This window comes from Hippocampus zosterae, chromosome 3, assembly GCF_025434085.1.
Source record: "Hippocampus zosterae strain Florida chromosome 3, ASM2543408v3, whole genome shotgun sequence".
Taxonomy (NCBI): Eukaryota; Metazoa; Chordata; class Actinopteri; order Syngnathiformes; family Syngnathidae; genus Hippocampus; species Hippocampus zosterae.
The window spans coordinates 20,578,789-20,593,217 of NC_067453.1; the positions used below are offsets into that span (position 1 = coordinate 20,578,789).

The following is a 14,429-nucleotide window of genomic DNA, read 5'->3' on the forward strand; positions in this document are numbered from 1 at the left end:
GAGCCCGGCAAATCACAAATAATAATTGTTCCTATGGAAATGAATGGAAATACCGGTACCATTAATTCTTTCCGGATCCACTCCCCAAAAGTAACATGATAACATTTTACTTGATAAAAACACAGTTTTGACAAAATTATCATACTGCAACAAAGATGGACAGACATACGGGCATACTGTTTATTGAGATGGTTCAGCTCATCCGTATGGTACTCATATTAGTCATTCTGCAAAGATGATAAAGAATAGATGTGTTTGACATTTAATTTGACCGTGAACTTCAACTGGGAGTGGTAATAAATAGTTTGAAACCTCTTTTTAGATTAACTGTACACTCGTGTTGCTCCTGCTTGTTGTGAAATAAATTGATAATAATAAAAAAAATAATAATAGGTTCACCGTTACATTGTGAATGTGTGAATGTGAAGCACTCACTCACAGTATCGAGAATTCACTTGCTTGGACCAATTAGATTCTCATGGTTTTTTTTATTGCAACAATAAAGCAAAATCTTCATGTGATTACTGTGCTTGTTTTCTATATACATATATATATATATATATGCATATATACACATATATACATACATATACACACACACACACAGGTATATTATATATACATATATATATATATATATATATATATATATATATATATATATATATATATATATATATATATATATATATATATCATAGAATCAGACAGTTTTGGTGAAGCGTGTATCACTACATTTTGCTGAATATACATATATATGAACATTTTGCAAATAAATAAAATTATTTATTTAAAGAAAGCTTTCATTCATGCTCTTCCATGGACAGAGACAATACATTAATTGACAATGCAAAAAAAAAAAGACAAAGGGGAATAATTGCAAAAAAAAAATATTGGCAACAGTATGTTAAATGCGCCACTATTAGCTAAACATAGCATTCTGATTAATATTACATTTGTGGAATCAAACAGATTAATCAGTCCACCTCAGGGGTCGGCATTTTCGGCTCACAATGCGCTTGTTGGTTATGTGACCGTGATGTTTGCAATGCGAGCCTGAGGGAAGCTGTGATGTCGATCTCAGTCATCAGTAGAGGGCGGTTTTGGCCAAAATGGCGGCCCTGAGATGGATGAAAAAGGATGGCTTTGTCTGCTTGATTGATTCTTATTCCACACTTGTAATACTAATAGAATACAGCGTTTACACTGTAGGGGCACATATGACATTGCTTGCAAAGAAAATTTTTTAGCATTTAGTTTCCCTTTAAGTGACAATGTTAACGTCATGGTAAGGTTTGTGCCCAAAATACAATGTGCAAATAAATATGGAGTATAATTTATCTTTATCCCGGCATAATCTTTACACATGTACAAATATACTTACGATAGTGCAAGAAACATGATCATTAGTAGTTGAAATAAAATGTATATTATTGAAGTGGTTAGACATTGTCGACTCCCTAACAAAGGCTGTCTTATTGCACATTTAACAAAGGCCTCCTTGTCCGTGAGTTGTTCTCAGCAGAGGTAGGTGGTGGTGGTGGGGGGAACAAAACAAGGAAATTCATCAAAGGACTCCCTTCTGCACACAATAAACTCGCTCAATTGGCTGGAAGAGAGCCAGACTGCGCGCTCCTTGTGGACTAAACCACCTGTCTCGAACATGCGTGAGACTCACTGTTTGGGAACATGCACTCCAGAGCACTCACTCACTGTGTGGATGAAGCTGAGGGCAAAGAGGACACACATACACACACAATGGGATTTCCTTCAGTTTCAGCTGAAAATATCAGTGGCAAAAATGATGTCGAGGCTACACTGGCATCTCTGTCGCTGTCACGGCGACCCTGGATCACTGACGAAGAAGTGGACCGACCAGGTCATACTTTACATTCATTGACTTGGTCTTTTAGCGTTTTTTTTTTTTTTTGCTGCGGTTACTAGAGTGGACAGCTTATCATGGTATGAGGTTACAAGGTGCATGAAGGGGTTAACAACATATTTTCAGCACTCCACTTGGATTGGGCAATGTCGGTTAAAACTAACTGCCAGGGGGCCCCTACCAGACTATTCCGAAAGCTAATTCAAGACTCTGTAGTGAATTCAGAGTTTCATATCTAAATACATCATATATGTTTGACTATAATTGCTGAAAGTGCATTTAAAAACTGAGAATTACTGTACGTTTTTCAGCATTTCAGGTTTCCTGATTTTTTTCGGAGGGGGGTATCATTTCTTGCTAAGCCATGCTGTCTGCACTGAGGATGCGCACATCATGGAAAGAATGGCGCAAGAGTGAAGAGGGATTTTTTTTTTCCCCCAACAAGTTTAACGTCACAGCTGGCGTTTTTTTTTTTTGATTGATTCAAATTTGGCAGGGTTGTTAAGACCACTTTTTTGTCTGCTGTGTAAAATTTTAAAGACTGACACTTTCTCGGGACTTAAAATGCTTCATTGAAAAAGCTAACCAATTTGGAAAGCAAGCAAAAATATCTATCAATTATATGGAAAGAATGGTCTAGTCTCGGTTCGTTATTTTGTGTGTGTGGGGGGGGGGGGGGTTCCCCTGGACCCTTATCCTCAGCTATCCTCTTTGCAGAATTTTAGCATTTTTGCGTCTCTTTTTGTAATGCCACAAAACGACGCCACAGCCTTCTCTAACAGGAAAGTAATAATTAGTGTCAAGGAATGACAGGACAGAGATGGGAGGTTCGATTAGTTTCTTAGCTGGATGAACATGGGCTGAATATGTCAAAGCCACATTTTCAGTCGGTAACTTGGCATTCAGTTTAAAAACGGTATAAGGCCAAGTCCAAGTGTGATCCACAATGTCTGTGCTGCTACAGCCGATGCTTTACCTCGCTCTGCGTTCCTACGTGGACCCCTTTGCTCCGTGAGATGATATCCCTTCACCACCTTGACGTAGTCCCTCTCTTCCGAGACACACTCGTAGGTGCCGTAGCTCTCGTGGTTCATGGCGGGGATGAGGAGCAGGCAGTTGGAGTGCATCTGTAGGCAAGGGCTGCTTTGGTCTTTGTGTTTCCACATGTAGACGGCATGGTAAGAGTCAATCGGACACGACAGGTAAAAAGGGACGCCCATAGGGACAGTATGCAGAGTCAACAAATCCTTATCTAGGGACGATGCTGCATTCCTTCTGCTCCGGTTGACTTGATTATGTTCTTAAAGAAAAAAAAAAAGGACAAGATAATGTGGGGGGGGGAAACAACATTGGCATTGAGTAACAATGGTACATTGACTTGGAAGCTTAATTTGTCCTATGACCAAGCTCGTAACAGACACACTTGTAAATTGAGGTACCAGTGTCCTGTAAATCCCCCAACTCCATGGGGATGTTTCAGACCACCCATAAGTGAAATTCTCAAATTACCCTGCTTAAATAATCCTTAGATATGTTTTATTTGATTTTTTTTTTCATTGATGATATTTCTTTTTAAGATGTACATAATGGAATGAGGCGGCCCGGTCGTCCAGTGGTTAGCACGTCGCCTTCACAGTGCAGAGGTACCGGGTTTGATTCCAGCTCCGGCCTCCCTGTGTGGAGTTTGCATATTCTCCCCGGGCCTGCGTGGGTTTTCTCCGGGTGCTGCGGTTTCCTCCCACATTCCAAAAACATGCGTGGCAGGCTGATTGAACACTCTAAATTGTCCCTAGGTGTGAGTGTGAGCGTGGATGGTTGTTTGTCTCTGTGTGCCCTGTGATTTGGCTGGCAACCGATTCAGGGTGTCCCCCGCCTACTGCCCGAAGTCAGCTGGGATAGGCTCCAGCACCCCCCGCGACCCTAGTGAGGATCAAATGGTTCGGAAGATGAATGAATGAATGAATGAATGAATTATGGAATGAACCTACAGTGGTTACTTTCTGTAGGCGTAAAACGTAGGATGACAGAGGAGATTCAATAATCTCTTATTAATCTCTTGAGAAAAAATTAGGCTACAGGGGAGAACTTTCTTATTGTTAAGTTTAAACAGCTTCTTGTGGCCAAAAGTGAAATTACACCGCAAATTAAAGAACATTACATTATAATGGGGGGGCGGGGGGGGGGGGAGAAATCAGCATAATAGCAGTTCTGCAAAACCACAATGGAGGCGGGTTTACTGTATTCAGCATTTACGTACCTGATGTGGATGCAGAACACACACTTGTTTTCCCATCAATAATATTTTGAATGCCCTCACTGTAGAGTAAATAAAAACATGTTCAATTGCCAATCAATTTATTTTCCTTTGTAGAAAACCAACAAGTAGAAACTAATCAATTCTTCTATGTTTCAGACTTACAGGACTGTCGGGGTGCATCCAGATGGAGTCCAGGAGCAATAGGGGTCCCGAGCTAATACGCAGTCTCCGCAGGATTTGTTATACTCGTAACAACTCCGGAGGTCCATCACAGAAATTTCCTCTGCAAAACTCACGACTAGTTTTTTCTAGGCAAAGACAAAAAAATAATAAAATAAAAAATCATATGCACTCTTACACAATCCAAAATGAGCCAATAAAAGAGCTTTTTGAAAAATTCTGCTTGCACAGAGACGAATGATGACGAACTTAAGAATGCATTCCTCAAAATTCCGATTCAAGTCACATCAAGTTGGAATAGAATAAAAAGCCATGACAGTATGCTCAAACCCTAAAACTGTGGTCGAAAACAAAAACATTTGCTGAGAGGAACTCAGGAGATGCGCTGAAACTGCACAGGAAGATAAAACATTTGAAGGAGAACAACAACACGACCTACAAATAGATTTTGATGACCGGTACCTTTTTGGAGTCCAGTTTCATCGACTGTAGGCTGGACTGACTGGGAATTTGCGTTTGGGAGATGATGAAAGGTTCCAATCCCGACTCGAGAATTTTATGGATCTTTCCAGAGTCTGTAGGGTATGATAAGAATCATATATCTTTCAAACACAGTTGCAGTATTCTGCTAAGGAAAAAAAACTAATCAACAAAACTAAATGTTTTGTCTTTTAATTGTCCAAATGACTGCATCGCAAACGTCCATTGAAACACAAAGCTGGTGGTGCACAGTAGTGTAGATGCGGAATGAGAGACAGGACGTGTTTGTCTTTGTCAAGTCAAGTCAAGTCAACAGTATTTATAGAGCACTTTCAAACAGCCATCGCTGCATACAAAGTGCTGTACATGGAGCGATTTAACATACACAATAAACAGTAAGACGAAATGGTAATAAAGGCGGTAGAAAGCACCAAGCAGTAAAATCATGCTGAGTCGAATGCCAAAGAATACAAGTGAGTTTTGAGGAGGGCTTTAAAGACGGGCAGCGAGGAGGCTTGCCGAATGTTCAGTAGGAGGTCATTCCAGAGAGAGGGACCAGCAACAGAAAAGACTCGATCCCCTCTGAGCCTCAGTTTAGTTCTTGGTACTTCTAACAAAGACTGGTCCACAGACCTGAGGCGCCGGGCTGGTGTGTAGGGGCGGATGAGCTCAGAGAGGTAAGGTGGCGCGAGATTATTTAGAGATTTGAAAACAAAGAGGAGGATCTTGAAAATAACTCTAAAATGAATGGGGAGCCAGTGAAGGGATGCCAGAGTAGGAGTTATATGCTCCCTCTTACGAGTACCAGTCAAGAGGCGAGCAGCGGCATTCTGGACCAGCTGAAGGCGCTCAATGGAGGACTGGCTGACTCCAAAGTATAGGGCATTACAGTAATCGAGCCGGGATGTGACAAAGGCATGGATTACTGTCTCAAAGTGTTCATGTGAGAGGAAAGGTTTTATTTTGGCCAGCTGTCTAAGGTGAAAGAAGCTGGATTTAACAACGCCACCAATTTGCCGATCGAGTTTGAAATCACTGTCCAGTTTAAGGCCCAAGTTTGAGACCGTTGATTTCAAATAAGGAGACAGGGGGCCCAAGTCTACAGGATGGAATGTACAAGGGCCACTGGGACCAAACAATATCACCTCTGTCTTCTTTTCGTTGAATTTCAAGAAATTTTGTGCCATCCAGGTTTTGATTTCTTCCAGACAGGATAGGAGTGGCCTTAATGAGAAGGCGTCTTTCTTGCTCAGTGGGACATAGATCTGGCAGTCATCTGCATAGCAGTGGAAGGGAATACCATGTTTCCTTAAGATGGAACCCAATGGGAGAAGATACAGCGAGAATAGCAGAGGCCCCAGAATTGAGCCCTGTGGAACACCACATGACAGGGGAGCAGTGTGTGACTCAGAGCAGCCAAGGCTGACACAAAAGGTCCTGTCAGCTAGATAGGACCTAAACCACTCAAGAGCACTGCCGCCAATGCCCATCAAGTGCTGCAAACGAGTCAGCAGAATACTGTGATCCACTGTATCAAATGCTACAGTTAAGTCCAATAAGACCAGACACACGTGGTCTCCAGAGTCATTTGCCAGGAGGATGTCATTAGAAACGCGTAACAGGGCTGACTCCGTGCTATGCATCGTTGTTGACTGTTGCCATCATTAGGCAAAGAAAGCACTAAAAATAGTCAAAGGTTTCCTCAATTCTATTGTTATGCAGCAAACAGGACATACCAGTGGCCAGTAGCAGAACGCTGTACACACTCTGGTCCGCCGCCTGGACGCGGTCCACAACGATCTTGGTGTAGTTTTCGTTGCTGACGTAGAACGGATTCACGTAGTGCACCGAGTGGACCCAGTCGCTCATTTCCGGATGGTCCCTCACCACGCTGACGGTGGCCAGTGGCAGTAGGCGGCTGTTGCGAACACACTGAAACACAAGATGCACTTTGTGGATGTTTTGGTCATCGTCAAACTCTGGGTCATTTGGGTGAAATAGCTAACCCCGGTGTCGGGTCCAAAAAGGAGATAAGCTAATGTTGGGTTATTTATACTGAATCATGAAATAATTCAAATACTTCAGATAGTGACTTTCAAATCGAATCAGATCAGGTTGATGCGCGTACAAAGGACTTTATTATCGTACAGTATTGGGATATATTCAATTTCCGATGTGTGATGAACGCTTGGCGGAGGCCCTAACGTCAAGTTGGAAACCGCCCTTTGCGAGAAGTGGTGATGCACACCAACATTTTCCCCATATCCACCCACTTATAAAACTTCCATGTTTTTTTTTCAAAGCCACACAGTCCAACGCCTTGTGACACATGACAATACAGTTGAGCCAGTTCAAGCCCTAAACCCCCAAATAGTACTTACAGTTCCTGGCCTTGGTTCCGGAATAGCCTTGTCATAGCCCTTGAAGGTGGAGTTGTTAAAAATGCCCTCAATAGTTTCCATGGAATAAATACAGACTGCAGTGGCGTTCCTGTAAAATCGACAGAATGACGAAAATGTGAATCAATTCAAATGAATTCATGAGGGTGGTTATTTTGAAGTCATTCTGGTAAGGAGCATCGGTGGGGAGCTAAAGTTAATCTCATGAATGGGCAAGCTAAATAGTAACAATTATCCTTGTCTTTGTGACAGTATAACATAATGTTTCAATACAAACATACTTGGCCATAAAGTTGAGGATGAAGATTCAGATTCAGATTTTGATGTCGCATAAGAAAATTTGAAGGTACTGTGAGATGCTGCTGACCTTTTGTTGCATTAACACTTTTATACTACAGGCACATTTTTTTTTTCTTTAACAGGTTCAAAATGTGGTCAGGTATCCACGGCAATCACGGCCTGTCAGGTTTGGCCATCAGGCCCATGTGTCACGTCATGTCCAAAGTGGCCTGAAACGTGATTGCCGTGGTCAACGTGGTTAACATCAGAAACCACAACTTTGCTCTGTGTCCAAATTAAAACACAGCCTCCAATATTTACTCACTGTGCTTGAGTAACACTCGTAGGAGGGAGTGAGCCATAGCAAAAGAAATTGCCCCACCCCGACTCTTTATAACATTACATAACTCTACTCCTCAATTTTTCCAACTGTGATAAGAATAGGGTTGCACTCAATTTCCTTAGAAACATAACAGTCACTTCAAATGTTTTTAGAATGTGAATGAAATGGGGATGGTTGGGGCAAGTTATTTAAGGATGTTTTTCTCTCATGAAATTTAAAATGGAGAAGCTATATATTATTACTAATATTATTAGTATTACTGCGGAAGTCTGGTAAGGTGGGCCTTCGGCCCACAAAAGTGTTGTTGCTTGGTTCAACTTTTTGTTCATCTTTATTGCTTATCGCGAAAATAAAGAGATGTTTAGCTCTACTAAATAACTAACAATTTCATTGCAATGCTTGTGGGTAGACAACATTTTTTCGCTAAGATGCCCGCGCGATCGTAGTGAGCCACTGCCTGAGCGGCGCAGTGGCGGCGCAGTGGCGGCGCGCAGCGGCGCGGTGAAGTAGGTACGTTTTGAAAAGGGACAGACGGAAGGACAGACCGCGTGCGGGACGACGCGCAATATATATATATAGATGTTGAAATAATAGGCCGTTATTTTTATGATTATTTATTTACAATAGTATTCATGTGTCATTATTACCATCAATATTATGATTGGGTTTGACATTATTGTATAATAATAAACATCATCATCATTACTGTTATGAATAATATGAAGATATTATCATGTGCGCCCTGCGATTGACAACCAGTTCAGGGTGTACCACGCCTACTTGTCAAAGTCTCCTGGGACAGGCTTCAGCACACTCGTGACCCTTGTGTTATATATACCCACCCATTTTCTAATCCGATTATCCTCACGAGTGTCACAGGCGTGCTGGGGCCGATCCCAGCTATCTTTGGGCAGTCGACGAGGTACACCTTGAATTGGTTGCCAGCCAATTGCAGGGCACACATAGACGAACAACCATCCATGCCTACAATCACACCTCGGGACAATTTGGAGTGCCCAAAAACATGCACGGCATGTTTTTGGAATGTGGGAGAAAACCGGAGTACCCGGAGAAAACCGACCTCGGCAAGGGGAGAACATGCAAACTCCACACAGGAAGTCCAGAGCCGTAATCGAACCCTGCACCTCTGTACTGTGAGGCCCCCATGCTAACCATTGCCGTGGATGCCTGACCCGATTAAAAAAAATATATATATATATATATACTGTATATATATGGCCTCTCTTGCAGGTGTACCTAATGAAGTGACCACTGACCAACCAATGACACAAGGTACATTTCTGCGATGAGTCATTTTGCAGAATTAAGAGTCACGCAGAGCTTATTTTTGCCTCCATTTCGAAATGCTGAGCATGCATTTTGTTTTAATGTGTTACAGCCGTTCCACTTTGGGTTGCTAGGCATTAAAGGAAGGGAAAGTGTCAAACCAGCTGCTGGTGAAGAGGGCATACACCCTTGTGTCCCGCCAGTCTTCGGCATGCTGCACATAGATGTCCTGCAGGCGGTTGAAATACAAGGACTCCTCTGGGAAGCCGCACACCAAACGAGCCTTGAGGAAAGATGTCCATGTGTTCTGGAAAAATCGCTTGGATCCGCCTTCGTCAGTCTGGAAAATAGAAAACAAAGGAGTGTCATGTTTTCATTCTTTATTTCAAAGTTTCACCATTGTGGCGTATGCAAGCAAATAAATATTATGTAATGCCACATTCAACATTTTGCTTTTTTTTGGGGTATAATTGCAATAAGGTGTGTTAAGTCGGAGAAGTCCCCCCCCCCCCTTGAAAATGCATTCTCTGCTGCATAGATAATTAAGTAGTCGCTTAATTGTGGCTTCATTAAAAAGTAACTGCCGAAAGTAACTGGAAGACCAGTGAGAGAGAAGAAAGTAGAGCAAAAATTGGCGACGAGGAGCATCATGCAACATCTGTTGTCCCGATTGCACGATTGCACTCTGTCATAGCAAATGTATTACGTTCGCGCTTTGGACATTCTATAATCAGTATAATGGTATGTTTTTATTTTTCCTTATCATTGTGGACTGAAAACTGCTATACAGGTGCGATTCTAGTTTTAGAAGTTAGAGTTGCTGACAAGTTTAGACCACATCCTGTGTGCATGTCTGGAGCGTCATTGTGTTGGTACAGGTGTAGGAGTGATTGTTGGGGTTGGATCAAAACATTTTTGAGGCAAAAGGGGAGTGTTATTGTACAGTATTTCTGCCCCCCACAAAAATATTACATTTCAACCAAATTACTATATGGTTTTAAGAGTTATCCAGCTGGATAAAAAAGGGCACAGTAAAAAAAAAAAAAAAAATCTAAAGGTCACTCAAATTTTGGGGTGCTTGGATTCACTTTACAGGTGCTTTAAGCACCCCCGCAAATGGATCAAACGCACCTATGCTGCCTGCACCATAGTGTTTATTGAAAAGTATAGCAGTGTGTGTGGGACGAATAAAGGATATCTTATCTTATCTTATCTTATCTAAAAAGACAGGTGTTTTTCCTAACAACAAATAATTGTGATTAAATAAATAATCAAGATAATCATTTTGGAAATAATCATGCTGCTCTATTTCCAATTGAAGGTCCAGGTACCAAATGTGCAGCTCCGGTAGCCTTTGTAAATTGTTCCTGGCGCCACCATGCGTGGCAGCTCATGTTACCCGACTCTGAGAGCATTGTGGGAAGACAGCCGTCTAAAAACATCCAAGTTTCCCCTCATGTCATCTGAACCATAGTGCGTTTTGTCCAAGGTACCTTACAAACTCTGGCCACTCTGGAAATCCACGGATCGGCCTCCGGGTTTTGGTCAGAGTTCTTCTCCCGGAAAAAGATGTAGATCTTTTCATTTTCGGGGTCCTCTTTCCTCTTAACCCAGGAGGCAGAGACAAATGTGGGCTCTGTAGGAAAAAGACATCAGTCCTGATCAGTAATGGGCATGTTTCTCAAGGAGGTATGCAGTGTGCGTCGGTTCAATGGACTTTGTGCCTCCTTCTGTTGTGACTCAGTAAGCTTTGGTAATAGTCATTCTTTTTCGCTCGGGATAAAGATTATATGCCTGCGACTACTCTTATATTGACCGTCTTGATATGTGTTGATAGGCAAGGCCGTGTGAGACAACTTTTACCTGAAACCCAACTGTCGTACATCCAGACATTTGCTCTCCTGCCTGCTTTCCTTCTGAACTGCAAAGAGCTTCCATCAGTATCCAGCGGCGCTGCAGCGTAGAGATCGCCCTCTAAAATAGCAGACGCCAAAACGGGCACCACTGCTCTATTATTAGGTTCCTTTTATCTCAACCCCATTTACAGCGATTACAGGTCACATTCTCATGCCTTGAAGAAACACGCAAGAGGCGGCATTTAACATACCAACTCGGAGAGACAGCGAGTTCTGGGTGTACGTAAACGGAGAGATGCCCGTCCCGTCCTGATGCTTCACCACCGCCGCAGACTGAAAGTAGGATCGCACAAAGTCAACAGGACGCACACAGATTCCGCAAACGTGCCTTATATTGCCCACAGAGTGGCTTGGTTACTTCATGAAACATTATGTTCAGTTTCATCAGCTCCTAAAATGTGAACCCAAATTGATTGCAACGGATGCGTCGTGAACTTACAGAACTCACAAGTCTCCAGCAGTGAGGCCTTTGTCCGTTGCTCCCGCAGACAAACAGAGTGTCCCCAAACTTCTCAATGACAGTGATGATATTTTCACAAGGGCCCTGTGCAAGAAGGCAGCGTGTTATGACATCATCATTCGAGTCATTTGCATCGTTACCAACCTCCTGGCACTGCTCTTCCTCTGTGGCCGGGAGATGAATTTCCTGCAGGGAATATACAGCACGTTAGTGACATCAAACTAATTAAATAATCAGCAGTGTTCACAAATAGATGGAATAATAACATAAACTTGATGATATCTAGCCCAGAGCGGATTAAAAAAGTGCAACCGTGGTCAGGTTTTATGGCATCTCTGCCATTAAGATAAGTGGAAATCAACATGGCGGTGTCAGCAGTTCGCTTTGCGCTTGTTTTTTTTCCAGATGGAAATATTGCTTTAGCAATCTAAGTAACCCCTTGATTAATCAAAAAAATGGAGGATACATGTATATTTTAATTGACTAACCCTAAGTACCAAATCTTCAAAAAGTGCTGAGAAACATTTAACATACATTGTCCAAGAAAACCAGGAGAAAATAGGAAAACTTTCAACAAGAACTAAAAGAGGGGCAAAAATCCCAAATATCAAAAAAGATATCTGTGAATATCTGAATCTGCGGGTGCAGAACTGTAATTATGCAGGCTCGGCTGAGGTTTTAAGTTGTATTATCACCGATCACCATTAGATGGCAGATTTCATCTGTGCTGTATGTCACACATACAGTACATTTGTCAATAAAGCATATCCAATCCAATCCAAAATCTAATATGTCTTGGTTGTGCTTACACTGGCCATTTGCATTTTTTTTTTTGCTGGACTATTTGCTGAAAAACGTTTTTTAATCGGGATGTATCCACTTCCTATATCCATTGTATGTGTATGCTTCCACAAATATAAAATTTAAACTGCAAGCATGCAAGTGAAGGAAAACTGAAAGGTTATAATGTAGAAATGACATTGTCGAGTTGGAAACAAAACATATGTCTGCTGGCATCTTGTGACTAGCACTTGATCAACATCTGCTGAATGAAAACGCAGCATGAAGCAACTTGGGAAAGGCCACGGCTGTCAGAAGACACAATCAGCCCTGTGCCACTGTGCGAGTCACAACAGAGAGACGCTTAATCTAATTATCTCGACTGCGGCAGCAACGACTCCACCGGCTCCTTCATGCTGAAGGTTGCAGCCGATACACGTGAAAATGTGCGCGGAAAAAAAATAAATAAATAGCGGTACCTACCTGAGCGATTTGATAGCGGTCCAAGTCAAGCTTGAACACAAAGTCAGTTCCCCCGACATAAATCTCCCCTGAGTCTTCATGATAAATTAAAACAGTGTGGTTTTGATGGATTGGGTAGACAAATCTTCCTTTGATGACATCTGAAAGATAAAGTCCTTCTTTTCACAGTCAACTCAAAGCACATTTCATTTTCTTCAAGGAGTTTAGTGAAGGTTACATCTGGCCGCAGAGGGTGACCACAACATTAAGCGCACCTGCGCAACCCAAACAATACACACGGCTGTATCAACAATTCTGCCTGGGCAAAGATCAGCAGAATGTGAGCCTTCGCCAAGTTCAAACAGACCAACTGGATGAGACCAAGAATGTTCACCTTCCTGTGTGAATTTCATGAACATTCTTAAGATTGCTGGAGAAAAGCTTTGGTGCAAAGAGAATCACTTGATGACCGCTAACAGTGTTATTAAAAAATGTATCTACTGCCAGCCATATTCAGACCCTGAGGAAAAAAATAAATAAAAATATATACTGGTAAATACATACCTGTATTTGAATGTGGGGATTCTTGTAAGACCAATATGTGTCATTGGCAGTGAAAGGGTTTTTATACCAAGACGTTGGCTAGATTTTCATAAAAATGAGGTTCAAAATATTAGGAACTGTTCTATTTTACTGAAAACTAATCACCACAATACACACAATATGATGGAACTACTATTTTGTCTTTTTTTATGTCTTTTACTTTGGACCTCATGAAGCCATATTGTGGCAATTGATAGCAAGCAGAATTAAGATTAAGATTAAGAAAACCTTTATTAGTCTCGCAATGGAGAAATTCCAGATTCATAGCAGCAAAGTTATGAAAGGAAGAAGTAGAACAACAAAATCTTCTAATATACTGTATATCACTACATTTAATACCTTATTTCCACTTATTCGGTTAATCATCATCTCATTCACTATTAAAGATGTATTGAAATGACGGTTTACCTTGACTCAGAAGTCTGGGGATATTTTTCGAGCCAAAGGTCGGTGTGTCCTCCGAGGTGACGTGGAGGGTCCAGTGAAAATGTGCCAGAGAACAGAGGAAAAGACTTTGAATCAACTTCATCTTGTGCATTCATCTGTGGTCATCCCACAAGCGACTGATCCGCATGCAGACAGGACCTCATTTCTATACTCGGCAGTCAACAGTGACTGACTCAGATCCACGCCCCCTGCTTGCCACCTACTGCAAATTCAACATGGAAAATCTGAGAATGTTAACAAATTCCCTACCCAGGAAACTACTTAAGAGCCAGACTAACCAAAGAGTGAAGTGGGTGTTAGATAATAGCTCCTTTATTGCAAATAAAAATGTATCAACATCTCTGAAAGGCTTTCCTGTAAGTTTTATGTGTTTGTGTGTAGCCACTGCCATTTGGAAAGAAAGCAATGAATCATGTCAATGAGTCTGTTGAAGCGTGGTTAGAATACATTAAGCTCAAAAGTTCCAACTATATGTTTTTAAAAACCAGGCCACATGAAATGAGGTGAACATTTTAAATTAACTGTACATGTAATCCAATAATGGTTAATTAATTGTTGTATTAATTACTATATAAATTATCGATTTAATTTGAATTATATTTCAAAATCCTGATTTTGTCAAGAAAACCCCTATTTTGCAATATCATATTTTAT

At 41.5% G+C, this 14,429-nt stretch overlaps 1 protein-coding gene and 1 long non-coding RNA gene across 4 annotated transcripts; one reads left to right on the forward strand and one right to left on the reverse strand.

The window, feature by feature from the left end:
* Positions 1-158: 158 nt before the first annotated feature.
* sema7a (semaphorin 7A) lies at positions 159-13,934 on the reverse strand. 3 transcript variants are annotated; one of them, XM_052062292.1, is made up of 15 exons: positions 13,737-13,932; positions 12,747-12,886; positions 11,628-11,669; positions 11,463-11,567; positions 11,215-11,296; positions 10,971-11,081; positions 10,601-10,743; positions 9,269-9,447; positions 7,181-7,289; positions 6,536-6,731; positions 4,782-4,894; positions 4,302-4,447; positions 4,140-4,198; positions 2,859-3,182; positions 159-1,726 (listed from the first exon to the last, which is right to left on the reverse strand). In XM_052062292.1, exons 1-15 carry the CDS (start codon positions 13,864-13,866, stop codon positions 1,710-1,712), a joined length of 1,896 nt encoding a protein of 631 aa, XP_051918252.1. In that variant the 5' UTR covers positions 13,867-13,932; the 3' UTR covers positions 159-1,709. The 3 variants fall into 3 exon arrangements, with proteins under 3 accessions (XP_051918252.1, XP_051918251.1, XP_051918250.1); XM_052062291.1 differs by having other exon boundaries at positions 159-3,182; positions 11,472-11,567; positions 13,737-13,934; XM_052062290.1 differs by having other exon boundaries at positions 159-3,182; positions 13,737-13,933.
* On the forward strand, positions 8,705-9,405 carry LOC127598436 (uncharacterized). Its single transcript, XR_007961924.1, has 2 exons — positions 8,705-9,113; positions 9,220-9,405. It is a non-coding gene; the product is annotated as an uncharacterized LOC127598436 (long non-coding RNA).
* Positions 13,935-14,429: the final 495 nt, after the last annotated feature.